The 27,596-nt window shown below is 47.0% G+C and overlaps 1 protein-coding gene across 1 annotated transcript; it reads left to right on the forward strand.

The window, feature by feature from the left end:
• The first annotated feature begins 317 nt into the window (after positions 1-317).
• TTC4 (tetratricopeptide repeat domain 4) lies at positions 318-26,833 on the forward strand. Its single transcript, XM_058655860.1, has 10 exons — positions 318-663; positions 1,218-1,335; positions 2,287-2,448; positions 9,492-9,569; positions 11,427-11,551; positions 19,958-20,044; positions 21,834-22,051; positions 22,191-22,272; positions 25,094-25,176; positions 26,640-26,833. The coding sequence occupies exons 1-10, from the start codon at positions 553-555 to the stop codon at positions 26,740-26,742; spliced, it is 1,167 nt and encodes a 388-aa protein (XP_058511843.1). The 5' UTR covers positions 318-552; the 3' UTR covers positions 26,743-26,833.
• The last annotated feature ends 763 nt before the right edge of the window (positions 26,834-27,596 follow it).

Genomic DNA, 27,596 nt, shown 5'->3' on the forward strand with positions numbered 1-27,596 from the left:
GACCACTGCCCCTGCACCTCTTCTCTTCCGCTCTCTTCCCTCAATCCCTCACCTCCGCAGCCCTACTTGTGCCCTCTGCGGGGAAAGTCTTGCACTCTCGTGCGCCTCGGCCTTGCTGAGCCTGCCTGTGCCTACGCCCTGGGCTCTGGCTCCCGCCTCAGATCCCTCAGACACCTGGGTCATCCACTGACCGCTTCCTCTCATTACCTTAGCAACGTCTAGCCGGCAAGCCTCACTGTGTTCACCTTCGGACCCCAACCACCGGAAACACCACAGGCGCTCCACCCAGTGTTGCTTGACAACAACTGAGTGAATGCAGTCAAGGCGGGAGCTTGGGGAGGGGTGGAGGCTGCGGCCAGGACCCCGGAGGTGCTGGTCAAGGGAGGGGCGGAAGCGAAGCGCGGGCCTCGGCCGTGCCCGCCCAGGCCGCCGGAACCTTGGACGAGCGCGTTGGAGCCACCCGGAGGATTAAGGGGAGGACGCCCCGTGCTGCCGGAAGGAGCCGCGCGCGTCCCGGCCTCTGGGGCGCCGCGTGAGAAGCCCGGAGCTGTCATGGAGCGCTCTGAGCCAGACGCTGCCGACGACAACGCCATGGACTCGTTCCTGGAAAAGTTCCAGAGCCAGCCTTACCGCGGCGGCTTCCGCGAGGACCGGTGGGAGGAGGTGGGCGTCCCGGGGCTTCTGCACGTGTATGCGGCGCTCGCCCGGACGCCGGGGGGGCTGCCTGACTCGGGGTAACTCAGGCCCAGATCCCTGTTGTTGCGGGCGGAGGGATGGTTTGTAGCTGAGTGTTAAAACGGGCCTGGAGGCCGTGAGGTAAGTCTGAATCCGTGGGGACGTGTCAGAGTCACGGGTTTGGGGTCAGGGCTGCGACTCTTCCACTTGCTGCGCTGATAGTCAATTACTTGGCTGCTCTGATCCCGTTCCCCCCCACCCCCCCCAGAAGCAACAATCACGTGGACTTGGGGCAGAGATGAGGTGGTGGGTGGATTGTCAGGAACGTCAGAGCCCCCAATGAGTGGGAACCACCTGAAGGAGTTGTTGTGATATTACTCCCCACAAAAGAGAGTGTTACAAAAGGGAAACCGAGACCTGTAGAGGCGATGCAGCTGATTACGATGAGCTGCAAATCATGCTGAGTAAGAAAGCACCGATGATGAGTGGAGCTGCAGCTACCCAATACGCATGTCCTTCACTCGGCTCTTTGTGTTCTCCAGGAATTTGATAAGATCCCCCTGTTCATGAAGAAAGCGCCCACAGAAATTGATCCCCAGGAGAACCCGGACTTGGCCTGTCTCCAGTCGATGATTTTTGATGAAGAGCGATCTCCAGAAGGTATCCTGTTTGTGCGGAATGGGGTGTGCTGGAGGACGACCAGGCGCCACCTGAGCTGCCTTGTCACTCACTCCCCATTCCGCTCGCGTGCCTACTGGGCGTTGGGGGTTGAGGACAAGAAAGACGCAGCTGCTGCCCTCGAAGGGCCAAGTTGTTCTGTGGAATCGGGACAGTTGTGTGTGCTTGGTGCCTACACACAACTGTAGATTGCTGTTCTAGTGAGGGCTGTGGGAACGCTGAAGGGCCGGAGCAGCTGAACTGAGGCTTAACAAATTTTTAAGCTCTTACTGGAAGGGGGCGGTACAGATGGAACACAAAAAATTTGTACTCCAGAGAAAAAGCGAAAGCAGCGATCTGCTTCTCCCGTTAAGCTTTTTTTTTTTTAGGGTGGGGAGATAAATACATAGTCATTTTTCCTGCCAAATGTTTGAGTTTGCATGACTTTGCATCTCCATGTTAATTTACATTTTTATTGTGCCATTAATTTTGGTTAATTTTGGCTTCTTCAGAGTTGTCCTCTGTTACATTAGTTTTTTTTTTTAAGATTTATTCATTTTATTACAGCCAGATCTACACAGAGGAGGAAAGACAGAGAGGAAGATCTTCCATCCGATGATTCACTCCCCAAGTGAGCCGCAACCGGCCGATGCGCACCGGTCCAAAGCCGGGAACCAGGAACCTCTTCCGGGTCTCCCACGCGGGTGCAGTGTCCCAAAGCATTGGGCCGTCCTCCACTGCTTTCCCAGGCCACAGACAGGGAGCTGGATGGGAAGTGGAGCTGCCGGGATTAGAACCGGCGCCCATATGGGATCTCGGGGCTTTCAAGGCGAGGACTTTAGCCGCTAGGCCCCGCCGCCGGGCCCCTCTGTTACATTATTATATGATTTAGAATCTACTTTTATTTATTTTTCTTAAGTGGAAGGTAGTGATTATTTCTCCTTCTCTTTGCAGAACAGGCCAAGACCTACAAAGATGAGGGCAACGATTACTTTAAAGAGAAAGACTACAAGAAAGCAGTGATTTCGTACACGGAAGGTTTGAAGAAGAAATGTGCAGATCCTGATCTGAATACCATTCTCTATACCAACCGGGCAGCAGCACAGTACTATCTGGGTAATAGATTTCACTGATGAATCATCTGAAGAGTTAACTGCTGGTCGAAGCCTCTATGATGACTATTGGGAAGCATGGGAGTATCAGAAAGAGGGGCTGCTGAATCCCAGAAACCTATACAAAAGGTTGCTTATTCTCATTCAGCTCTGATCTTCCAGATAAAGATGACAAAAAGGACAATGGGATGGAGTATATGATTCTTACTGCTTGACCACAGAAAAGGGACGGAGAGACAGAAAGATCTTGCATTTGCTGGTTCACTCCCCAGATGGCCACAACAGCTAGGGCTGAGCTGATCTGAAACCAGGAGCCAGTAGCTTCTTCTAGGTTTCCCATGCAGGTGCAAGGTTCCAAGGCCCTGAACCATCATCCTCTTCTTTCCCAGGCAGGGAGCTGGATGGGAAGTAGAGCAGCTGGGGTATGAACTGGCACCCGTATGGGATCCCAGCACCTGCAAGTGGGAGGATTAGCCAATTGAGCCATTGCACTGGGCCCTAATATTTTTTTCCTGGCTGCTTCTCTCAAGGTTGGTATGATTAAGGCCATAGAGATCTTTGGGTGAGAGCACTGTATAATGAGAGGGAGAATTTCTCAATAAGTTTTTTTGTGGGCCCTGTAAAGTAAAACATTTTTCTTCCATGAGGTGGTCTGGGCAATGGTGCTGCTTTGTGGGTGTTAAGTGCACATTCACACCTCAGAGGGGTTGGGTTTCCTGACTTTTGTTTGTTCCATCTTCACACAGTTCTAACACCAGGCTTCGGTTCATGACTTTGGAGAATGCTGACTATTTGAGTTGCTTAGGTGCTGTTGACTAGTCTTGGTTGTGTTAGAACTGTGTTTCTTATGTAAAATATAGAGAGGACCTCGGGGTGACATCAGGCGTTTTTGAAAGGCTGGTAGGGAACAGTGCCTGCAGTGTAGACAGAGTGAGTCTGTTGGGACTCATCTCATCTGAGTAGTTTCTCCCCAACCACTTGTCTGCATGATGTGGCCTGTTTCATTCTGAATCAAGGTGGTTCGGACCTTGGAGCCTACTGGGGCCTGCTAACAAGGTTTTGCATCAGCCCAGGAAGGGTTCTGATGAGTACCAGAAACTTAGTGTCCTCCCTGCTGGGAGAGTACATCTTCCTTCTGTAGAGAGCTAGAACTTTGTTCGGGATGCCCTGGCATCCAAGAGATGAGTGAGCCCTGACCTGTGTGTGAAGCAGCTTCGTTCTTTTATTTATTCAAGTGGTAGTTGTGAATGAAGCATTGACTTCCTGTTAGATATTACCCCATGCATGACAAGAGCTACCTACCTGGTTCCCGACGGGGAGGGGTTTAAGAATGCGGTTCTTAGGTTAAGGAGCCTGGAAGTGCCTCATAAAGAAAGAATTTTGTGTGTGACCCCAGAGGAGCAGATGTGTGATTCTCACTCCAGTCTGTAAGTGATGTGTTCCTGCTGCAGCTGGCTTAGCACTTTGATGTTCGCTTTCATGACCTCATAGCTACAGTGTCTGAGATAAGTGAGGTTAGTGTCTTATCCCTAACAGATGAATTAAGTTTTGAGTAGTACAATGAATCATCTAAGCATATGCAGTGCTGGGATTAGGATGCAGTCAAGGTTGTTGGTGAGAGTTAAAATAGAGAGATGGAGAAATGTGGAGAACATTTCTAGAGAATGGACAAGATGCACTGATTCAGGCTGCTGGAGAAAGGGGCATCTGAAATGAAGCTATGAGGAAGAGTAAGTGTTATGTAGAAGCAGCTGGTGAGGACATTCCAGCTGGGAAGAGAATGGGGCTTAGATAAGTCTGGGAAAATCAGTGTTTCAAATGGAAGAATGAGGCAGAGGAGATGGTGAGATAAGCTGGAGAGATAGCTGGGTCACGGGGACTGGTCGGTATGAGGAGGAGCTTGGATGTGATTGGGTCATCAGTGATGAGCCATCAAAGGTCTTGTGCAGGCAGTTAGCTTGCATTTCTGTAGATCTGCAGAAGGATCATTTTAACGGGTTATAGAAAGGATGGATTTGGAGAGGGAAACTGAGAAGGCAATGGCAGAGGATGCAGAGAAGAAATGGACTCAAGAGAAATGACGTTGGTCAATGCAGTTGGCATGTTGAGTTAGGGAGAGATTGGAAGGACTTGCTGGTTTCTTTTTTTTTTTTTTTTTTTAAAGATTTATTCATTTTATTACAGCCAGATATACACAGAGGAGGAGAGACAGAGAGGAAGATCTTCCATCCGATGATTCACTCCCCAAGTGAGCCGCAACCGGCCGATGCGCACCGGTCCAAAGCCGGGAACCAGGAACCTCCTCCAGGTCTCCCACGCGGGTGCAGTGTCCCAAAGCATTGGGCCGTCCTCCACTGCTTTCCCAGGCCACAAGCAGGGAGCTGGATGGGAAGTGGAGCTGCCGGGATTAGAACCGGCGCCCATATGGGATCCCGGGGCTTTCAAGGCGAGGACTTTAGCCGCTAGGCCACACCGCCGGGCCCAGGACTTGCTGGTTTCTAGCTGGAAGATAGTGGCACCACCACCAGAGAGGGGGCTCTGGAGGGAGTAGCTTTTAGGAAGTTAAGGTAGGATGAGCAATAATAGTGAGCTTTCTTTGGGTATGTCTGGTTGGAGGTGGCTGTGGATGGTTTGGGAAAGAGTTGGCGTGGAGGTTTATGGTCATAGTCATCAGCAGGAAGGAGTGACCGGTGACGCGTAGAGTGGCCAGAAATCTCCCAGGGAAAATGCACAGCAACAAAAAAGAGTGGCTGAGTAAACTGACGAATCACCAGTGAGGAAGTTGTGGATGAAGTGGCCAAGAAGAGAAATTGCTCAGCAAAACATGAGGTAACCTAGAAAATACTGTATCACAGGTGTCTAAAAATTCAGCTTCAAGGAAAAGTCACTACAACAGAGAGAGAATGACCAAATGGTTTCCTGTTCCAGGAGGCCATTGTGAGTATTTCCATAAAACTGGTGCAGGGGGAGGCCTGGTACAATAGCCTAGCAGCTAAAGTCCTTGTCTTGAACATGCCTGGATCCCATATGGCGCTAGTTCTAATCCTGGTAGCTCTGCTTCCCATCCAGCTCCCTGCTTGTGGCCTGGGAAAGCAGTTGAGGATGGCCCAAAGCCTTGGGACCTTACACCCACATGGGAGACCTGGAAGAAGATCCTGGCTCCTGTCTTTGGATTGGCTCAGCTCCAGACATTGCGGCTGTCTGGGGAGTGAATCATCGAATGCAAGATCTTCCTCTCTGTCTTTCCTCTCTGTATATCTGCCTTTACAATAAAGATAAATAAATCTTTAAAAATAAAAAAAAACAAAAATAAAACTGCACAGTAGCCAGGCTTGTCTACTGTTGTGAACAAAATTCTGCTCTTCACTGCACAGAGTGCCGGGCTTCATATGCTTGTAAAATACAGCACTGTCGGGTGAGTGTTTGGTGCAGCCGCTAAGATGCTGCTTGGGATACCTGCGTTCCAATCCCACCTCTGCTTGCTGTTCCAGCTTCCTGCTAATGTATATCTGGGGAGGCAGCAGGTGATTGCTCAAGAACTTGGGCTCATGCCATGTATTTGGGAGAGCTATGCTGAGTTCCTGGGCCTGTAGCAGCCCAGGGCCAGCTATTGCAGGCTTTGAGGAATGAACCCATAGAATGAGGATCTCTGTTTTTCTATCTCTCTGCCTTTCAAATTAAAAAAAAAAAGTTTAAAAAAAATCTAAGTTGTTGAGTTAGACATATGCACATCTTAGAATTTTTATTGGAAAAGTAATACACAGGCCCAACACAATGGATCAGTAGCTAAAGTCCTTGCCTTGAATGTGCCAGGATCCCATATGGGCACCAGTTTGTGTCCTGCTGCTCTACTTCCCTTCCAGCTCCCTGTTTGTGGCCTGGCAAAGCAGTAGAGGAAAGCCCAGGGTCTTGGGACCCTACACGCACATGGGAGACCTGGAAGAAACTTCGCTCCTGGCTTTGGATCGGCTCAGCTCCAGCCATTGTGGCCACTTGGAAGTCGATCAGCCGATGGAAGATTTTTCTATTTCTCCTTCTCTCTGTAAATCTGCCTTTCCAATAATAAATTTTTTTGAAGGAAGAAAAAGTGATATATAAATGGCCTTTCAGTTTAGCCAGGATGATGCTGCTTGGGATGCCCACCTTCCATTCAGAGTGCCTGCCTCCAGTCCTGTCTCCTCTGCTTCCAATCCAGCTTCCTGCTGGTGCTCACCCTGGGAAGCAGCAGGTGTTGGCTCAGTACTTAGGTCCCTGCCGCTTACCTGTGAGATAGGGTTGAGTCCCGGGTTCCTGGCTTCTAGCCTACTCAGCTCTGGCTACTGTGGGCATTTAGGGAGTGAACCAGCAGATAGGAAATCTTTGTTTTTCTACTTTTTAAAAAAATAAATAAGTGAAAACTTAGAAAAATTATGTTTATTGTGACAACTATGAAAAATATAGAAAGATTGCTGTCTCACCACCACAGCTGCACGCCCACCACTCCACCCTGTCCTTGCATATGTGTGTGCTATGAGTCAGCAGATCTTGAGTGGTTTTTAGTTGTTATTTAAGATTTTATATATTTGGGCCCAGTGGCGTGGCCTGGCAGCTAAAGTCCTCGCCTTGAAAGCCCCGCGATCCCATATGGGCGCCGGTTCTAATCCCGGCAGCTCCACTTCCCATCCAGCTCCCTGCCTGTGGCCTGGGAAAGCAGTGGAGGACGGCCCAAAGCTTTGGGACCCTGCACCTGCATAGGAGACCTGGAAGAGGTTCCTGGCTCCTGGCATCGGATTGGCGCGCACCGGCCGTTGTGGCTCACTTGGGGAGTGAATCATTGGACGGAGGATCTTCCTCTCTGTCTCTCCTCCTCTCTGTATATCTGACTTTGTAATAGAATAAATAAATCTTTAAAAAAAAGATTTTATATATTTATTTGTAAAGCATAATTACAGAGGGAAAGGGACACACACAGAGCTCTTCCATTGGCTGGTTCACTCTCCAAATAACCCCAGTGGCTGATGCCAGGGACTCAGACCTTCATTTGGGTCTTCCTTGTGGATGTAGAGACCTAAGCATTTGGGCTTTCTAATGCTTCTTTTGAAGGTGCGTTGTCAGGGAGCTAGATCAGAAGCAGACAAACTGGTGCCTGTCTGGGATGCTGATGTCCCAAATGGTGGCTTAACCTGATGTGCCACGTTCCAGTCCAGAGTGCTTTTATTATTATTATGACTGTAATGTTATTCACAGCTAAGTCGCGTTGACTGTTTTCACCATTTTCTTTTTTCCAACGAAACTGTTTCTTAAGTCAGTCACTGTCTTGATGATGTTTATTGCTTTCATTGTGCCCGTCACTGATCCAACGTGAGGCTTTCCCCCCATTTTCTCATTCTCTTCCTTGTCAGGGTTTCTCTCCATTGTGCCATATTGGTGATTCTCTTGGGAGCCTTTTGAACTGGTCTAGTCTGTGTTAAACTGGATGTCTGTTGTCCTGGAGTCACCCTTCACCTTCATCTGAGAATTCTGGTTGCTTCTCGCTCATGTTTGATCTGAGTGCCCTGGGTCCTGCAGTTCTGTCCTTCCCAGTAGACTTTGTTGCTTTTGGTGGAACACATTTCTTTAGCTCCCTGAGTAGGGAAGAATTAAGAGCAGATTTTCTGAAACTCGAGTATATAGGCTGCTTTTCGTGTTTGTGAATAATGCAAAAATGAACAAATACCATGAAGTTTTCCCAGTAATTCTGCTTCGTTGAGAACAGGATTTGGAAAACTATGGCATGCAGCCATGTCTGGCCCCTGGCTTGCTGTAAATGAAAATACTTTTACTTTTTTAAAGGAGAGGGAAGCACATGCTTGCCCCAGTGGCTAGTACACTGCTTGGGATGCTCATATCTCAGAGTACCTGGGTTCGAATCCTGACTTCACTTTCGATTCCGATTTCTTGTTAATGTCCACTTTGGGATACAGCAGGTGTTGGCTCAGTATTTTGGTCTATGGCACCTGTATCAAAGGCCCAGGTTGAATTTCTGGCTCTTGGGTTTCACCTGGCCCAGTCCCAACTATCGTGGGCATTTGAGGAGAGACCAAATAATGGAAGATCTCCCTCTCTCTCTGCATGCCTACCTGCCTCTGTCTTTGCCTCATAAATAAAATAAATAGACAAATTAACTAAAATAAGAATGTGCAGTAGACTACATGTGGCCTACAAAACCTGAAATGTTTACTCTCTGGCTCTTTATATAGAGAGAAAAGTTTTATAGGAAAAAAAATGGGCTAAAATTTTGGAAGTGAGATTGGTAAGAAAACCTCTAAATAATCATTACAGAGGAAAGTGGAAATTAGTAGAGGTACCATGCCCTCCTCCCAGCTTAGATTTTGTGTGTGTGTGTGTGTGTGTGTGTGCGCGCATGTGAGAGATAGTGAAACCACTTAATGTACTTCTGTGTGCATCTGTATATCTGGTTTTGTTTGTTGTTTTAAAAGAATAGACTGTTATGTGCATGGAATTCTCAACCAAAACAGTACAGCACAGACATGCTACCATCTACTCATTCTTTTTAATGGTTGCAAAGTATACATATATCACAGTTTTTTTCATCTTTATAAAATTAAAGATATTTGAGTTATATCTAGCTTTCCACAGTGAAAATTGATGCTGAGTTAATGTGCTTCTATATTCTTGCATATATGAGCAAGTGTTTTTGAGGATAATTTCCAAGAAGAAAATTGAGTCACTGTGTATGCACAAAAAAGCACGTTTATTTACCCTGAGTGCCCTTCTCCCATTTCATCACTGGATATTGGCTGAAGTTTTATGTTAGTCACCTGAATGTGCTAATCCTTAGCGATGGTGAACAGCTTTCCATGTGCTTACTAGCCGGTTACAGTTTGTTGGATTGCCTGAGGTTGTAAACATCTCAGAGGCTCTTGATGAACACAACTCTGTTTTTTCTAAAGCGTGATTTCTGTTTTTCCAAATTGTACAAGAGTATCTTTGTCACCACAGGCAAACTTGTGGAAGCATTTGATCTTAAAACGTGTTATCTCTTTTTCTAAATGGTGTTTTTGGCAGGCAATTTTCGGTCTGCTCTCAATGATGTGACTGCTGCCAGAAAGCTGAAACCCTGCCACCTCAAAGCAATAGTAAGAGGTAAGTGTCACAGAACAGAGTAAATGTGATTGTCAGTGTGCCAAAAGTTGACATTTAAGCTGCTATTAAGATGTCAGGAGACTAATGAAGTCGCCTTGTGTTTGCACTGATGTTAACTTCCTGTTCTTTATCAAGAGTATGCACCACTGTAAAAAGAATTCCTTAGATAGTGACCTAACCCTTTGTATTTTAAGACTCTGTAGAAAAATTGAAATTCCTCATTTTAAATTAACAAGGAATAAAATTAATTAAAACAAAGCAGCTCCAAAAACCACATTCTGGTATTTTTTCCAAATTAGCTGATTAAAAGACAAGATCTTCAAATGCCATGTTAATATTAATTAAAAGATAAATTATGGGACCTTTGCTGGTAACTCTAATGTTGAGATGTTCTCTGATTATTTTTTTCCTCTCATAGTCTGACCTTTCTATGTAATAATAGTGATGGTATTACTTTTATACTTCACCTTTTCTTTGAGGTGCTCAGAGATGCTTTGCAAACTTTAATTTATTCATCACATATTAATCTTCCTTATATCTCCATGGACCAGCTTCAAAGGCTTTATTGCAGTTAAGCCTTTTTAGTCATGGTGAGGGAATGCTAAGGGGTGCGTGGCCCTCACTGGAGGCAAGGGAGGTGCCAGATTGAGCATGGCAGATATGTTCAGTGCGACCCAGTGGGATTCTTGGGCTGTAGGGCTGTAACCCTTGATTCAGGGTCAGTTTGACTTCTCCGTGTGATCTTGAGAAGACGTCCAGTCCTAGTTTACTCATCTCTGGAAGATGGGGCAGATTCTCCTTCTGTCTTAAGTCCTTAAAATTTTAATAGTTTGGATTTTGTGGAAAGTGCAAAGAGGCTAAGTGTATTAGTCACCTTGATCAGAAGGAGGGTGACTGAGGTTGGCAACCATGAAGAGCGGCATTAAGGTAGACTGACCGCTGCCCTCATGATTGGCTAAGGCAAATTCTGCCATCTGTCTCTCTCGTTCATGCTCTCTCTCTCTCTCTCTCTTTTTTTTTTAAGATTTGTGTTTTATTTTTATTTGAAAGGTAGAGTTAGAAAATGAGCGAGGAAGAAACATATATACATACATATATGTATATACATACATACATACATATGTATATATACACACACATATACAGAGAGAGAATCTTTGAACTGTTGGTTCCCTCTCCAAATGTCTGCAATGGCAGGAGCTGAACTGATCCAAAGCCAGGAGTGAGGAGCTTCTTTTTGGTCTCTCATGTGATGCAGGGACCCAAAGACATAAGCCATCCTCCATTGCTCTCCCAGGCCATAAGCAAGGAGCTGGATAGGAAATGGAGTAGCCAGGACTTGAACTGCTGGTGCCCATATGGGATGTCAGTGGTGAAGCAGGATCCTAGCCTACAATGCCATGACTGCAGCCCTTCTGCCATTTCTCCTTTAAAAATTATCTGAGACTGGCTTTACTTTTGCTACTTGAGCACTTTGCTCCTGAACTCTGGAATATTTGGTCTTTTGTTTAAGGTTTAGCTGGTGAATAAGAGGGCCCAATTGCCAGCCCAGATCTGACTCCAAAGCTTGAACTGTTTGCCACCAACCTACAGCCTTCACTACAGCCATCACTACTTTAAGAGTCCTTAATGCCAGGGACAATTATAGGAGTCTAGAGCTGGATGACTACACGTGTTATTCTGATCTACTATTGAAAACCAAGTTACTCTTTGTTCAGGGACCATGGCACAGGGGCTTTATCTTCTGTTTTCCCCTCAGGGTGACAGCTAGTAGATGATAGGACTGGAAAGTCTTGCTCAAGGCAGGATTTTTCTTTGTGTATTGTTCCTGGATCCTAAGGATGTTGGGTTCTGCAGGTGCCTTGTGCCATCTGGAACTGAAACACTTTGCTGAGGCTGTGAACTGGTGTGATGAGGGGCTGCAGATTGATGCTAAAGAGAAGAAGCTTCTGGAATTGAGAGCTAAAGCGGACAAGCTGAAGGTTGGTACTAATTAATATTTTAATTAGCCTTCTCCAGGTTGTGTTTTTTTTTTTTTTTTAAGATTTATTTATTTGTATTGGAAAGGCAGATATACAGAGAGGAGGAGAGACAGACAGGAAGATCTTCTGTCTAATGGTTCACTCTCCAAACAGCCGCAATGTCTGGAGCTGAGCCAATCCAAAGCCAGGATCTTCTTCCAGGTCTCTCACATGGGTGCAAGGTCCCAAGGCTTTGGGCTGTCCTCGACTGCTTTCTTTTTCGTTTTTTTTTTTTTTTTTTTTGCTTTTTGAGATTTATTTGTAATAAAATAGTTCAGACAAAATAAAAAGCGCTGAATATGATACTTTGGGTAATTCGGTTTTCTTTGAAATTTGTTATTTATGCAATGATAAATATATTCTACATGTGAATATAGATATTAGATTTTGTATCTTTTTTTTATATATTTTTTTATTCATTGATTACATCGTATTATGTGATAAAGTTTCGTTGGAACTGGGAATCACCCCACCCCTCCCCCCACCCCTCCCCCCACCCTCCCTGCGTCCTCGACTGCTTTCCTAGGCCACAGGCAGGGAGCTGGATGGGAAGTGGGGCTGCTGGGATTAGAACCAGCACCGATATGGGATGCTTGTACGTTCATGGCGAGGAGTTTAACTGCTATGCTATCACGCCAGGCCCCTCCAGGTTGTGTTTTACAGGCTGTTATAAACTATTTTGCTTTGATCATCTGCTGGATTCCTGGAAGTCCTACTGAGAGATTGTCTTTTTAGAATCTGATTTGGAGCTCATCCATTATGAAAAACTTGTTCACACAGGCTGAAAGAGAAAGGGGATATAGAGAGCAGGGTTATTTTGAAAATTCAGCTCCCTGAGGCAGTAGATGGAAGTTTGGGGAAAACAGTCGGCTTACTAGAAAGCTTGAAAGGTAGAGCTGGGAAATGGCATTGTTGTAGTGACTTTGAAAAGTTCCAGTATTCCTGGGCATCTGAAAGGTGAGGTGAGCACCCAGGACCATGTATTAGCTCAGAAAAGACCTGAGAAGACCAACCAGGTTTTAACTTTTCTTGACCTGGAAGTTCTGTGCAAGCAGAAGATAGGAATTGGTGCCATGGAGTAGTGGGTTAAGCCTCTGTCTGTATGGGCACCAGTGTGAGTCCTGGATGGAAGTGAAGACTGAAGTAGAGGATCTGCAGCCTCCTGGGGAGAAAGTGAAGATATGCTGCAAGATGTACACAGAGCCCTTGGCAAAGACTGGATGGAAAACCTACTGGCTCCAGGCATTGAAGCAAATCTGTCCAGTCGCTAGTTAAAACTTACTAGTAGAGATTTCTGTGGATCAAGAAGGAATACAGACAGCACAGAATTAATTCAGAAAATCACTAAACAAACAACAGCAACAAGACATACAATGAGAATTGAGAGAATCTGATTTTTTCCAGGATTACCACATTATTTCTAGTACTGTTTTCAATAAAAATCATAAGGCTTGCAAAGAAACAAAAAAGTATGGCCTGTGTTTTGGGTGAAAAGCAATTGGTAAATCCGTCCTTAAGACAGCCAAGACATAAAACTTAATAGACAAAGGCTCCAGCCAGCTAATTTAGTTATGTTCTGGGACAGCATTTGGAGAAGTGGTTTAGTTCTGCTTGGAATGCCTGTATTCCACCATAGGAGTGTTTGGGCTGAAATCCTGGTTCTGTTTCAAATTCCCACTTCCTACGAATGCATATCCTGGGAGGCAGTGGTGATAGCTCAAGAGATGGGCCCCTGCTACGCATGTGGGAGTCCTGGATGGAGTTTCTGACTTCTGGGCTTGGTCTGACCCTCTTTGGGCTGTTGCAGACATTTGGGGAGTGAACCAACAGGATGAAGAACTCTCTGTCATCTATCTCCCAAATAAAAGTAAATATGGGGCTCGGCAGCATGGCCTAGTGGCTAAGGTCCTCGCCTTGATCCCATATGGCTGCAGGTTCTAATCCCGGCAGCTCCACTTCCTCTCTGGCTCTTCTCCTCTCAGTATATCTTGACTTTGTAATAAAAATAAAATAAATCTTAAAAAAAAAAAAAAAAGTAAATATGTAAAAATGTTAATATATGTTCTAAGAATGAAAGGGAACTGTCTAAATAACTAACCTGTATGTTTCACTAAATAGAAAATATCAATAAGAAGAAATTATTTTTAAAAACTTAATAGAAGTTCTGTAGTTGAAAAGTACAACATTTAAAAATCTACTAGAGAGAAGTTAATACAGTGCTTAGCACACAGAAAAAAAAAATCAGGTTGTTCGTATGAGATTGGCATGAACAGAATGTAGAATGAAAAGAGAATAAAGGTGAAGGAACACTGAGACCTCTGGGTGCTGCCAAGCATTCCAGCACAGGCATAAATGGAGATCTTAGAAGGAGGGGAGAAGAAATAGGGGCAAAAGAAAGTTCAAGAAACAGTGGCTCTACTTTTCCCAGATTTGATGGAAAACCAGTAATCTCTACACCCACAGCTATCATAAATCCCAAGTGCAGTTATCTTAAAACAGTCTACACAAAGGCACAGAAGAATTCAACTGTTGAAAGAGAATCTTAAAAGTAGCCTGAAAGAAATGACTCTTCATATGTAAAAGACTTCAACAAAATGAGAAAAATCCTTAGAAATAAATGTAACAGGGGCCCGGCAGCGTGGCCTAGCGGCTAAAGTCCTCGCCTTGAAAGCCCCAGGATCCCATATGGGCCCCGGTTCTAGTCCTGGGCAGCTCTATTTCCCATCCAGCTCCCTGCTTGTGGCCTGGGAAAGCAGTGGAGGACAGCCCAAGGCTTTGGGACCCTGCACCCGCATAGGAGACCCGGAAGAGGTTCCTGGCTCCTGGCATCGGATTGGCGCGTACCGGCCCGTTGTGGCTCACTTGGGGAGTGAATCATCGGATGGAAGCTCTTCCTCTCTGTCTCTCCTCCTCTCTGTATATCCGGCTTTCCAATAAAAATAAAAAAAATCTTTAAAAAAAAAAAAAAGAAAGAAATGTAACAACAGTAGCATAAAACCGACAGGAATGTAAAACATTGAAAAGAATCTAAATGGAAAATACCTAGGCTCGGGCCCGGCGGCGTGGCCTAGCGGCTAAAGTCCTCGCCTTGAAAGCCCCAGGATCCCATATGGGCGCCGGTTCTAATCCCAGCAGCTCCACTTTCCCATCCAGCTCCCTGTCTGTGGCCTGGGAAAGCAGTGGAGGACGGCCCAAAGCTTTGGGACCCTGCACCCGTGTAGGAGACCCGGAAGAGGTTCCTGGTTCCCGGCTTCGGATCGGCGCGTACTGGCCATTGCGGCTCACTTGGGGAGTGAATCATCGGACGGAAGATCTTCCTGTCTGTCTCTCCTCCTCTCTGTATATCTGACTTTGTAATAAAATAAATAAATCTTTAAAAAAAAAAAAAAGAAAGAAAGAAAATACCCAGGCTCACGAGTTGGACCTTATAGTGATACTGTTAGAGTCCGGGCCAAAGCCCCCGGAGGTCAGGGTGCGAGCTAGTCTAGTCAGTCCCCAGAGAACGACAAAGAGTCTCTCTGGTAATGCAAACAGAAAACAGAGTTTATTGCGCCAGCATGCTGGGGCCAGACCACACTTGGGGCACACAGGCCAGCCAAGCCGGGCGGTTGAACCCCAACAAGCCCAAGACAGAAGCTTATATAGGCCCTTTTGGGCTGGGAAATACATCAAAAGTAACAACCTTAGACATGTTAATTTTTTATGGCCTTCAGGCACAGGCAGCCTGTTCTGTTCCCATACCCATTATCTGTATGGCTCAGCCCATCCTCACACCCTTATCTTCCTCCTGTTCCTGGGACCAGAGAAGAATTGTGCCCTTTCCTTCACAAAGTTGCAAGGCAGCAAAGAACAGTTTTATCGCTAAGGCGGAATCCTCCCAAAGTCCAGGCACCTCCTGGCCTAGCAAAGTAGCAGTTTTTCAGTACAAAGGAATCTCACACTGCCTAACAATAACATTTTACCCACACTGTAACAATACCACTTCCCAAATTGACAAATCAAGTCAATGCAAACTGCATCAAAACTCCAAATGGCTACATTGCAAAAATTCACAGGTTGATCAGAATCTTTGTGTAGAAATCCAGGGACTTGGAGTGGCCAAACAATCCTGGAAAACACTTTCTAATTTCAAAACTTGCAGCAAAGGTATAGTTACCAAGGCAGTGTGCTGCTAGTGTCACAGGTACTAACAAGAAAAGTAGACACATCCAGCATTACTAAAAGTAAAAACTTTTTGCTTTAGAGGATGCTATTTCAAAAGTGAAAGGACAACCCACAGTATGTGGGAAAATACTTGTAAATCATAAAAAGAGATTCTAATTTCTCAATAATAAAAATGAGCAAAGGATCTGAGCATTTTCCCAAAGGTTACACACGAATGGCCAGCAAGCATAGAAGCAGTTCTTGACAGCAGTAGTTAATTAAGAAATGCAGATCAAAACCACAGTGCGATACCATGTCAAGGCCACTAGGATGGATATAGGGTTTTTTTTTTTTTTTAAGATTTATTTTATTTTTATAAAGGCAGATTTACAGAGAGGAGAGACAAAGATCTTCCGTCTGCTGGTTCATTTCCCAGTGGCTGCAATGGCTGGAGCTGAACCAATCTAAAGCCAGAAGCTTCTTTTAGGTCTTTCATGTGGGTGCAGGGTTCCAAGGCTTTGGGCCATCCTCTGTTACTTTCACAGACCGTAAGCAGAGAGCTAGATGCGAAGTGGAGCAGCCAGGACACGAACCAGTGCCCAAATGGGATCCTGGCACTTGAAAGGCAAGGTTTAGCCACTACGTCATTGCAGCAGGCCCTACAGCTATTTTTTTTTTTTTTTTTAACAAGAGAAAATGCTGCAAGGATGTAGAGATTAGAACCCTTATATGTTGTAGGTGGGAATGTAAATGGTGCAGTTATTTTGGGAAACAGTTTGGAAATTCCTGAAAATGTTAAACCTAGGTTACCTTATGATTCAGCCTTGATACTGCTGCCTGTACACCCAAAGGATTGAACACAGGTATTCAAGCAAGTACTTGTGTGTGACTGTTCCCAACAGCACTGTTCACACAGTAGCCAGAGGGTTGAGACCATCTCAATGTCCAACAGCTGATGAACAGGTAATGATATGTGATGTATCTATCAAAAACAGGGTTTTTTTAAAATCTTTTTAAGATTTATTTATTTTACTTGAAAGGCAGAGTTACAGAGAGAGGGAGAGTTCATGCCCCAAATGGCTGCAATGGCCAGAGCTGGGCCAGTCCAAAGCTGGGTACCAGGAGCTTCTTCCAGGTCGCCCGTGTGGGGGCAAGGGCCCCTGGACTTAAGGCATCTTCTGCTGCTTTCCAGGTGCGTTAACAGGGAGCTGAATTTGAAGTGGATCAACTGAGGCTCGAACTGGTGCCCATGTGGGATGTAGGCACCAAGAACAGTGACTTTTTTTTTTTTTAGATTTATTTATTTTTATTGGAAAGGTAGATTTACAGAGAAAGAAGAAGAGACCAAAAGGTCTTCCATCTGCTGGTTCACTCCGCCAGTGGCTGCAACAGCTGGAACTGAGCTAATCTGAAACCAGGAGCCAGGAGCTTTTTCCTGGTCTCCCACATGGGTGCAGGGTCCCAAGGCTTTGGGCTGTCCTCTACTGCTTTCCCAGGCCACAGCAGGGAGCTAGATGGGAAGTGGAGTGGCCAGGACACGAACTGGTGCCCATATGGGATCCCGGCAGGTGCAAGGCGAGGATTTAGCCACTAGCCTACTGTGCAGGGCCCTGAAACAGTGGCTTTGCTCACTATACATTAGCACCAGTCCTGAATGTATTCTTTCCTAATCAAGAAATAAGAGTTGCTGACACATGCTGGAGTGTGCATGGACCTCAAGAACACTGTATGACATGGAAGAAGCCAATAAAAGGTCATACAGTGTATGATCCCATTTCTGTGAAACATCCAAAGCAGTTAAATCTGTAGAAACAGCAGGTTTCCAGGGTGGGTGGGTGTTTGGGGTTACGTTTTGGAGTATTGAAAATATTGTGGAACTAGGTTGAGCTGATGATTGTACAATACAGGAAATGTGCTAAGTACAACTGAATTATATACATCAGCATGGTTAACAGTTAATTTTATGTTACATGAATTTCATTTTAATTAAGAATTCAAATATGTTAGCCAAATAAAAGACAAAATTATCATAGATGAGATTTAGTAAAAAAATTAAAATATTCTGGTCTACAAAATATAAGACACTGAATGGGTGAAAGTAATTGTAATATATATCTAACAGAATTTTATCTCCAGAATGCATAAAGGAATCACTTCCATGCAAAAAGGACAGACCAAAACTTAGAAAATTTTGTGGCAAAATATACAAATACTTCTAGGGCCATGCAGTAGCCTAGTGGCTCAAGTCCTTGTGCTGGGATCCCATATGGGTGTCAGTTCATATTCTGGCTACTCCACTTTCCATCCAGCTCCCTGCTTGTGGCCTTGGAAAGCAGCAAAGGACGGCCCAAAGCCTTGGGACCCTGCACTCAATGAAGACTTACAATGAAGACATGAGAAGATATACAACATAGTTAGTAGGAATTCACAATTCCTGGAAATTATTAAAGTTTTTTTTTTTTAAAAGATTGTTTCCCAGGCCACAAGCAGGGAGCTGGATGGAAAGCAGGGCCACCGGGATTAGAACCTGCGCCCATATGGGATCTCAGCACGTTCAAGGCAAGGACTTTTAACCGTTACACTATCGCATCGGACCCAAAATGATTAAAGTTTTAGACTGTATTAATGAAGATGTATAGCAGCTGGAACTCTCATACTTTGTCTGTGGGACAGAAAATGGCAAAACTACTTGGGAAATCCAATGGCGGTTTTGTACGCCTATCCTGTGACCTCACCATTTCACTTCTAGGTATCTACCTAAAGGAGATGAAGACATGTTCACAGAAGACTTGTATAAGAAGGTGGCCTGTTCTGTTTACCACAGCTCAGAAACAGCTTTTATGTCCAGTAATAAGATATTGAATCAGCAGATTGTGATGTAATCATGCCATGAAATATTACTTGGCCATATAAAGAAATTGGTCAGTGATGGGAGGAGGAATTACTGCGAAGAAGCGTGAGAAGAGTTTTTAAGGCAGCGTGTTCTCTGTCATCATTGCCATGAAGTATAAATGATCGCATCCAAGTGTGTGCTTAAAATTGTTCTGCAAATTTTACCTCAACAAAGTTAAGTTGTTTAAAAAGGAAAAGCAGTGTACTCAAGTGTAGGGTTCCTTTTAACCAGTGGGCATCCCCTTCTGTGGGGCCTGCCAGGATCCCACATTTCAGGTGAGCATTGCATCCTCCCTTGCACCCTATTCATCAGAGTGAAAACAACCTGGCAAGGGTCCAGACCTGTCTGTGTGAGTCATTCTCTGGTGTAGAGCAGACACTGTTGGCAGGTCTGGTTCAACTGGGAGGCAGAATTGGACATAGATGTACAAGGTCCTTGCAGTGAGCCACCCTCAGCAGTGTGATCAAACTCCCTGGCCTTGGGAGGATTTGCACAGCTCTCCCTTGGCAGACGAGGCCGGAGAGGGAGTGGCCAAGGATTATTAACTTGGGTTCCTGAAAGTGTAGTCTTACAGTAAAGGAGCTGTGTTGGCTCTTAGGGAGAAAACAAGGGATGATTCAGGCCATTTGTTAGAGCAAGTGTCAAGAATGGGGCCACCAACTAAATCCAGCTGTTTTTACACATTCCATGAGCTAGATATCTTTTTCACACTTATAAAAGGATTGCAAACAGGCACAACCAAATAATCCGCCACAAAGACTATATGCAACCCAAAAAGCCTAAAATATTTATGATCTAACCCTATGTAGAAGAAAATGTTTTGCTGATTCCTCTTAATCTACCATTCTGAGAGTAAGAGCCAGGTTGAGTAGATGGATGGTCCCTTTCTCTCAGGGATCATCATTGCACAAAAGGTCGTGCCTTTGGGTTTTTGCAGTGCATTGTCATTGTCTAACCCCAGCCAGAGAAGTTGTGGTTCACCATAGGGTGCTCATGTACCCTGGAGACAGACCTCCCAGGGGGCATGCTCTTGCTCTGTGACCTGCACTCTGTTCACACCAGCAAAGCAGCATGGGACACACCTCTTCACTTGTCTATAACCCCTAGTAGATTTTGGAGCTCCTTGGCTCCAGGGACTAGGTATAAATTCCCATTACCTCCAGACCTGATACCTAGGGTGTGCTTTGTAAATGTTGAGCTGACTCTGGCCCTTGGCATCCCTTGGCACAGGAGCATGGGTTGGCTGGAGACCAGAGGTAGTAAGCTGGGAACAGGTGGGGGTACCAAGAAGAAGTGTGTTCCCCGGAGTTGATGGGTCGGATCTCTTTCAGCGCACTCAACAGAGGGATCTGAGGAAAGCCAAGCTGAAAGAACAGAAGGAGCAGAATGAGAATGAGGCTCTATTGGAGGCTGTCAAGGTGAGTTCTCAACCCTTGAGCCCTCATGGTCATGCGGACCCTTTTACAACTCCTACCAAGCCTGTTGGGAAGCTCTGCTGGAATGCTTTCCCTCAGGGAATGTGTCTGTTGTCCACCTACTTCCATGCAACAGAGTGACAAAGGCCCAGTGTTGTACCCCTGAGTCAATGGCCTCCTCCACTGTGCGCATGTGCCGTCTCAGGAACATCCTGAAAGCTTGCGGGAAAGCTTGAGGGAAGCCTTACCTTATTACGTGTGGTGCAGCCACCTAAGCGAGGTCTTGCTTCTGCTGTCCTAGATGATGCGTTAGTATCTGAGAAGTGAGGAAGCCCCCTGCAGCCAATGTGTGTCAGCCCAGGTCCTTGCTCCTCACCACATTCTGCTCCTCCTGAGAGTGAGATTTTGACGATATGGCTCTTCAGACTGTGACACCAAAACCCCACTCTCCCTTCCCTCTCTTCCCTGTAGTTTGAAATGATTGTGATCTGACCCAAGGCCTGCTTTAACCTTGAGCTGAGCAAGTCACCCATTTAACTTGCCTGCTCTTCACAGGGGGCTAATAGCCAGGAGGCTGTGCAGTAAGTTTTTGATTTCACTTTGTTCAGTGAAATTATGCACCCATTGAAGTCACTTGTTGACTCTGAGGACTAAACACTACTGAAATAGGCTCCGTTAGCCCTTCCCCAGGATGCATAGTCTTAACCTGAACCCTGTAGCAAGAGCTTGAACAGCACAGGACTGCAGACTTTCCCTCTAATCCTCATTCACTGTGAGGGATTTGGTGATTTTCTTAAGAATATTGGAATGCCCAGACATTTGCATATAGACTTAATTTTTTATTATTATTTACTATTATTAGTTTTTAGTTCTCTCCTTGAATCCAACCCTTCATCTTAAACTTTACATTAGGATTTCTGTCAACAGTGTACTAAGCCATACACGCAAGCCGTGTTTTTGCTGATGAGTGAAGACACAGATCAGCAAACCTCGTCAACACAGCCTTGTCTATTTATGTTTTCCCTATTGTTGTTTTCACACAACTGTGGTAGAGTTAATTAGTTAATTTCAACAGGCCATTTGGCCCATCTTTAGGAAACATTTGCCCATCTGTGACTGAGGGATCTGCTCAGAGGTAATTCTGGTTCATGATTCCCCTTCATGTGCTACCTTAGGAAGTCCCGTGCTCACACGGAAAAGGTGATCCTGCTCGTCAGATCTTTGGTTTATCTCATTTCTGTGAGATATTCAGATTTAAGTCGATGTGATATTCCATGTCTGAGCTGAATCGAAACATCTAGCATTTCTGTATAGCCATGCTCTTGATGTCCTTGGTGCCCTTGCACATGCTGCAGCTTGTGGTAGGATGCTGTGCCCGTCCCTCCCAGCTCTCTGCTTTGTTAAGGTCTTTGTTCAAGGTCTAGCATTTTCCAGTCACCTCCAGCCCCCAGGTGAACTGATTATTCTATTGTCCACAGCTCTGCAGTTTAACTCCTTACTTTACATAATTATTTCCTTAGCTGTCTTCCCACCAGTGTGGCTGCCTGGGGGCTTGAGGGTGGGCACACAGTTCATCTCTGTGACACAGGGTCTGGTGCAAGGTAGATATCTTGGTGCGGGTGAGTTAAACAAGTGGTGCCTCCAGTGTGCCAGACCTCAGGGATAACAAAGGGGAACCATGTGTAGAGCTGGCCCCGGGGAGCTCACGTTGTTTGACTTGCCCTGTTTCAGCAATGGGTTTGCAGCGCCCCTATATATACGGGGTGTGTGTATGTGTTTGTCTTTAACCCAGGCTAGGAACATCAGGCTTGTTTCTGACGCTGTGAACCAGGATGAGGACTCGGCCCCAGCAGATGATGGGGAGCTTTTCCTGCATGGACTCAGCTCTAATAATCTCTGCGGAGCCCGACTGAGTCTGGATGACCAGGGCAGGCTGAGCTGGCCCGTGCTCCTCCTGTACCCTGAGTACGCCCAGTCAGACTTCATCTCAGCTTTCCACGAGGACTCCAGGTACTTCCTTGGGCACTGCTGTCAGAAGAGGTGAAGCCTGCATGTCACGTTGCACGTTCTTGTCTTCTTTGTGAATTGCTGTCTGGGTACTGATGTGGGAAAACAAATGGTGAGTCATTGAAACCTGTTGTATTCTTAGGTTTATTGATCATCTGATGGTGATGTTTGGTGAGACTCCGTCTTGGGACTCAGAGCAAAAATACTGCCCTAATAATTTGGAGGTAAGTCATCTTTCTGAACTAGAACTTTGTGCTCATTAAACAGAAAATCTGGGGCTGGTGCACTGGCTCAACTACAAGTGCTGCCATCCCATACCGGTGCTGGTTTGTGTCCCAGCCGTTCTGCCTCCCATCCAGCTCCCTGCTTGTGGCCTGGGAAAGCAGTAGAGGATGGCCCAAAGCCTTGGGACCCTGTACTCACGTGGGAGAACCAGAGGAGGCTCTTGGCTCCCAGCTTTAGGTCAGCTCAGCTCTAGCCATTGTGGCCATTTGGGGAGCCAACCAATGAATGCAAGAGCTTTCTGTGTCTCCTCTCTGTGAATATGCCTTTCCAATAAAATTCAATCTTTAAAAAAAACAACAGAAGCTCCTTAACTTCCCCAACCCAGTCCTGCCAACCAGTGTTCTGCTTTCTGTTAGATTCGCTGCTCGCCAAAATGTTAGATTTGCCGGCCACCAGGGAAAGAATAACTAGCCAAATATATGAAAAGAATCTAGACGGCCTTTATTTCAGGGAACCACGGTCACGGGCTTCTCTTCGCCATGCAACAGAAAGACAGGCATGAAGGAGTGGGCTGCAGAGGAAGAAGAGTGTGGAAGAGACGGGGAAGGGGCTTTTTATACTCTCCTTGACATGGAAGCTGAGACGGGGGTCGCCTCGGCCCTTATTGGTGGGGGGATATGGGTCTGTGCCCCTCATTGGGGCAACGGTTGTCTCACTGCCTGAGGGACCTGCCAGAATGCCGCCATCCGTTCCGGGTTTGGTTGGAGGCAAACTCCGCCCTTCTCTGGCCACCGGGGTAGCCATCACTTTCTGTCACCCTGAATTTGATTCTTCAAGGTCCCATCCTTGTAAGAGTAGAACCAGGCAGTATTTGTCTTTTTGTAGGGTCTTCAAGGTTCACATATACTGTAGTGTGCTTAGATTTTCTTTCTTTCTTTTTTTTTTTAATTTATCTTATTTTTATTGGAAAGTCAGATATACAGAGAGGAGAGACAGAGAGGAAGATCTTCCATCTGATGATTCACTCCCAGAGCAGCTGCAACGGCTGGAGCTGAGCCAATCCAAAGCCAGGAGCTCTTATGAGTCTCCCATGCAGGTGCAGGGTCCCAAGGCTTTGAGCCATCCTCAACTGCTTTCTCAGGCCACAAGCAAGGAGCTGGATGGGAATCAGGGCTGCTGGGATTAGAACTGGCCACCCATATGGGATGCTGGTGTGTTCAAGGCGAGGACTTTAGCCGCTAGACCACTGCGCTGGGTCCTAGATTTTCTTTCTCAGGTGAGATGCTGTTCCCCTGCTGGAATGCAAAACACCTCTGCATAACTTACAGTATAAAGCACTTGTCGTTCTGTAGTTTCTGGGGAGTAGGATGCCATCATCCCTTAATGCTTCATCCTGTATCCTTACAACAAGGGCGTTTTCCTTCATCATCCTCAAATGGCTCTCACAGATAGGAAACTAACATTGATACTCTAACCCTTAAAGCCCCAGACTCCAGTAAGCTTTCAGAAATGGTCCTGTTGCAAAGGAACCCACTCAGAATGGTTCATAGTGTGAGTGACCATGGCCCTGGGCACCTTTGGTGTAGAAGAGTTCCTCACACTCCTCAACTCCCCTTTGAAGGCTGCAGCCGATTGACTGTCGGCTGACCTCCCGTCTCCGTGTGACTGATTATGTCTGTGTTTGGCTAGAATGCCAGAGAGTCAGGTGGTGCAGGATTTCCATGTGTCCCATATTGGTGATGGCACTCTGGCCACCTGGGGTGGCGGGGCTGCCAAGCTGCACAATGTCATGGCTCCTTCCCTTTCAGAATTTGTGACTGCTTGAATGCCTTCCCAGTGCTGGCAGCTCAGGGGTAGAGACTGTGAGGATGAGTGTGTGTGTAAATACCTGAGGTCTCACTGTCATCTCCAGTTTTTTTTTTAAAAATGTGTTTGACAGCCCAAGCGAGACAGCCCGAGAGAGATCACCTGTCCGCTGGTTCACAGCCCAGGTGTCAGCAACAGCCATGGCTACGGCCAGGAGCTCATTCTAGGTCTCCTGTATGGATGGCAAGATCCCAATGACTTGAGCTGTCACCTGCATTAGCAGGAAGCTGGAATGGAGAGCAGAACCAGGACTCAAACCCAGGCAGTGATATGCAAAGCGGGTGACCTGATTGGTATTTTAACTGTTAGAATAGATGCCCACCCCAGCATCTCTGATTTTAATCTAATACTGTAGGGTTTGTTGTCACTCTTTCTTTATCTGTAACAGTGCTTTATTCTTGATATCTCTGTGTGCTTTCTCAGTAGCCCTTCCCCTGGCACCTCCCTCACCCTTTTTGCACTCTGGTTCCCCACGTTAGGGCGGCCCAGCCTGGTTCCTTCCTCAGCCTGGCTGTCTCTGGCATCCCGCACCGCTCAGCCACCCAACAGGAACATCCTCACCCTGTTGCCTTCTCAGCTGAGTGGGGTTTGGACACCCCATCCTGGCTGTTCCCCAGGCATGACTAGCCTCATCATCCTTCTTGGGCTCTCACACTGCTTGGGCTGGCCACTCCCAGCACTGGCTGGTGTGCTGTGCTGTTGCTGTGCCGACAACCCCCACTCCTCGCAGCCCCGTGCACAGAGACCGTCTGGCATGCACAGACCCTCTTCATGCCACCTTAGCCCTCCTCTGAGAGTGGATGGCATCCTCCTTATAGTGTCCTGGGAGGGGCTGCATGCACAGCCTGGGGCTGTCCGAAGGGCAGTCGGCTCACACACGTGCAGCTGTTTGAAGGGCCCTTGGCTGCTGAAGCCCCTGGCTGTGTTATTCATGCTCCTGTGCTCATCTTGCAGGTCTACTTTGAGGATGAAGACAGGGCAGAGCTGTACCGGGTACCTCCCACAAGTACCCTGCTGCAGGTGCTGCAGCACCCCAGGTGAGTGACCTCGGGGCTGGGGAGACCCAGGAAGACATGCAGGCTCCATCTCAGGCATCTGCCAGCTCCTCATTATATCCTGTCCACCCTCTCTTCTGCCCTGGGACAGACACATCTGGGCCATTGGGTAGCCAGGCTGCAGCTTGATGACAGCCCAGCTACCCCCAACCACCACCACCACCACCACCAAGTGAAGTGAATGGAGAGAAAAGCTGCCTGACTTTGTGTCTGAGACAGCTGGATGTGTCCCCCTGCCTCCTTGTAGCCTCATCCCCTGAGGGCGAAGAATGCAAGGGTGTTGGCGCTGGTGGGCAAGCCTGCGGGGCTGGGGTTGGTGCTGATGGCTCTGGCCCACCTGCTTCTCCCTGTTTGAGAGCACAGGAACTTCAAGCTCATCCTCACAGGGCTATGTGGGGTCACAGGGGGCTTAGGTCAAACGTGCAGAACAGTGTGGGGATCAGAAGCTCACAGCAAGCCTGAAGTCAGAGGGGCTGGACGGTGTGGCTGGGAGCAGGTGAGGCACCAGGACTCACGGGGTGTCCTGCTCAGTAGGCAGCCAAAGGAGATTTCTCAGATCGAATCAGTACCTTCCTAGGTGGCATTTTTCTCTGGTTCCTCATCTTCCTTCCTCTAGTTTATGGTCATTTCTTTTAGCTGTTCACTTTCTCCATTGTAAGCAAATTACCAGGAATACTATTAAGACCTGAGGTTCATTCTACCTCATCTCCAAAACCAAAAGAGAAATCTAAACAGAAAGCCAGCGGACGGAAATGATCACTTGTTTCTAAGTTGCTAACCCAGACAGGCTCTCCAGGACCAGTTCCTGGTGGCTGTAGACCCTAAACAGAATGGAGCCAGCAAACAGGCCCACTGGGCACTCCTGGAGGCCGCGGTCCTTCTGCCTTCCTATGGCAGCAGCAAACTGCATCTCTTGGCTTTAGCCCCCTCCTCCTCCCTCCAGTGAAGGCCAAGTGCAGAGCTGGCATCTTCCTGGAGTGCTTTCCTGATTCCCTTCCCCGCAGAGGAGCGGGGCCTCCCTGGTTAACGCCGCAGCAGCTGTTCCTTGCTGTCCTTCCCTGGCTGCCTATCTTCCTCCCCCACGTACTGCACTTGAGAGCAAGGGCAGTGCTTCTCATGTTTTGTTTTTTGCTTCATTTTAGTCTCCGTGTTTTCAGGTTAGGGCATGGCTCGTCCTGAGCACTCACTGAATGCTGAATGAGCATGTGAAAGCAGGTTTGGGTGTGGCCACAAACGCGCTCTGTGCTGGAAGCCTGCCTCCAGGGAACCGGCTAAGCTGTCAGGGAGCAGGTCATGCTCATTTGCTAGGTTTATAAACAGCCAAACGTGCTGCACCTGTCTTTGAACGACCACTCACGTCCCGTGGCCCACCTTGAGTGCTGGGGGAGCCACGGGTGGTGAAGGTTGTAACACAGTCAAGCCCTTCTCTTGTATTGCATCCACAGGTACTTCATCAAAGCCCTGACCCCTGCATTCCTGGTATGTGTTGGATCCTCTCCGTTTTGCAAGAATTACTTCCGGGGCAAGAAGGTACACCAGGTGAAGTGACGCAGCCTGGCAGTGGGAGCCAGGCCCTCCCAGATCTTGTCCCTCACCTGCCTCCACCTGGAACCTGCTGGACACACGGCCTGAGGCCAGTACTGTGTGTGTCTGGCATGATGAGGGGGACGAGCTGCAGGCTTTTCTGAGCCACAGTTTCTCTGGCCCAACTGCTGACAAACTGACAGACCTCTGTGCCTTGTCCTGGCATCCATGGACACCACCTCTAAGGGGCTCCACAGCAGGGTCCCAGCAGCCAACCCATAATCTGCCGGCTGCAGAGGCTGCTTTGGGATTCAGTGCTCAGGTACCATGACACCACAGGGCTACCCCCCTCGAGTGCACGCAGCAGGAACTGTTCTCACTGGGGACCTAGCGGCTGCGAGCCCTGACTCCAGTGTTTTCTGAGCACTGGGGTAGGGTGGGAGGGCGCTGTTTAGAGGCCCTGTGGAAGCCTTGGGCTGAGATGGGGCCACCCCATCTGTGCATTTCTGGAATTTTAGACTGGGACATTTGGTACTGGAAAGTTTGCTGATTTCCTTCATCTTTGCACTAGAACTGGGACAGACTCGGTCAGCCATTGGCCTCTGAGTCCCCATTCAGTTTTTATTGTTTATGATTTTGTCTTTTCAGCTATAATCCCTTTTTCCTTTTGCCTGTGGGTTATGGTTGCGTCTGTAACTGGGGGATTTTACTTCCTATAGCTGCAGAGGGCTCCCTGCAGTGCCCACTCCCTCCACCAGGGGGAAGCCTCTTCCCTGCTCCGCGCCTGTAGGGCTGTTGACCCGGCCCTGTCCACACCAGCTTGAGGGCTGTTTTATGGTGGGCACATGTTCCTTTCCCTCTGCAGTGAGAACACATTT

This window comes from Ochotona princeps, chromosome 2, assembly GCF_030435755.1.
Source record: "Ochotona princeps isolate mOchPri1 chromosome 2, mOchPri1.hap1, whole genome shotgun sequence".
Taxonomy (NCBI): Eukaryota; Metazoa; Chordata; class Mammalia; order Lagomorpha; family Ochotonidae; genus Ochotona; species Ochotona princeps.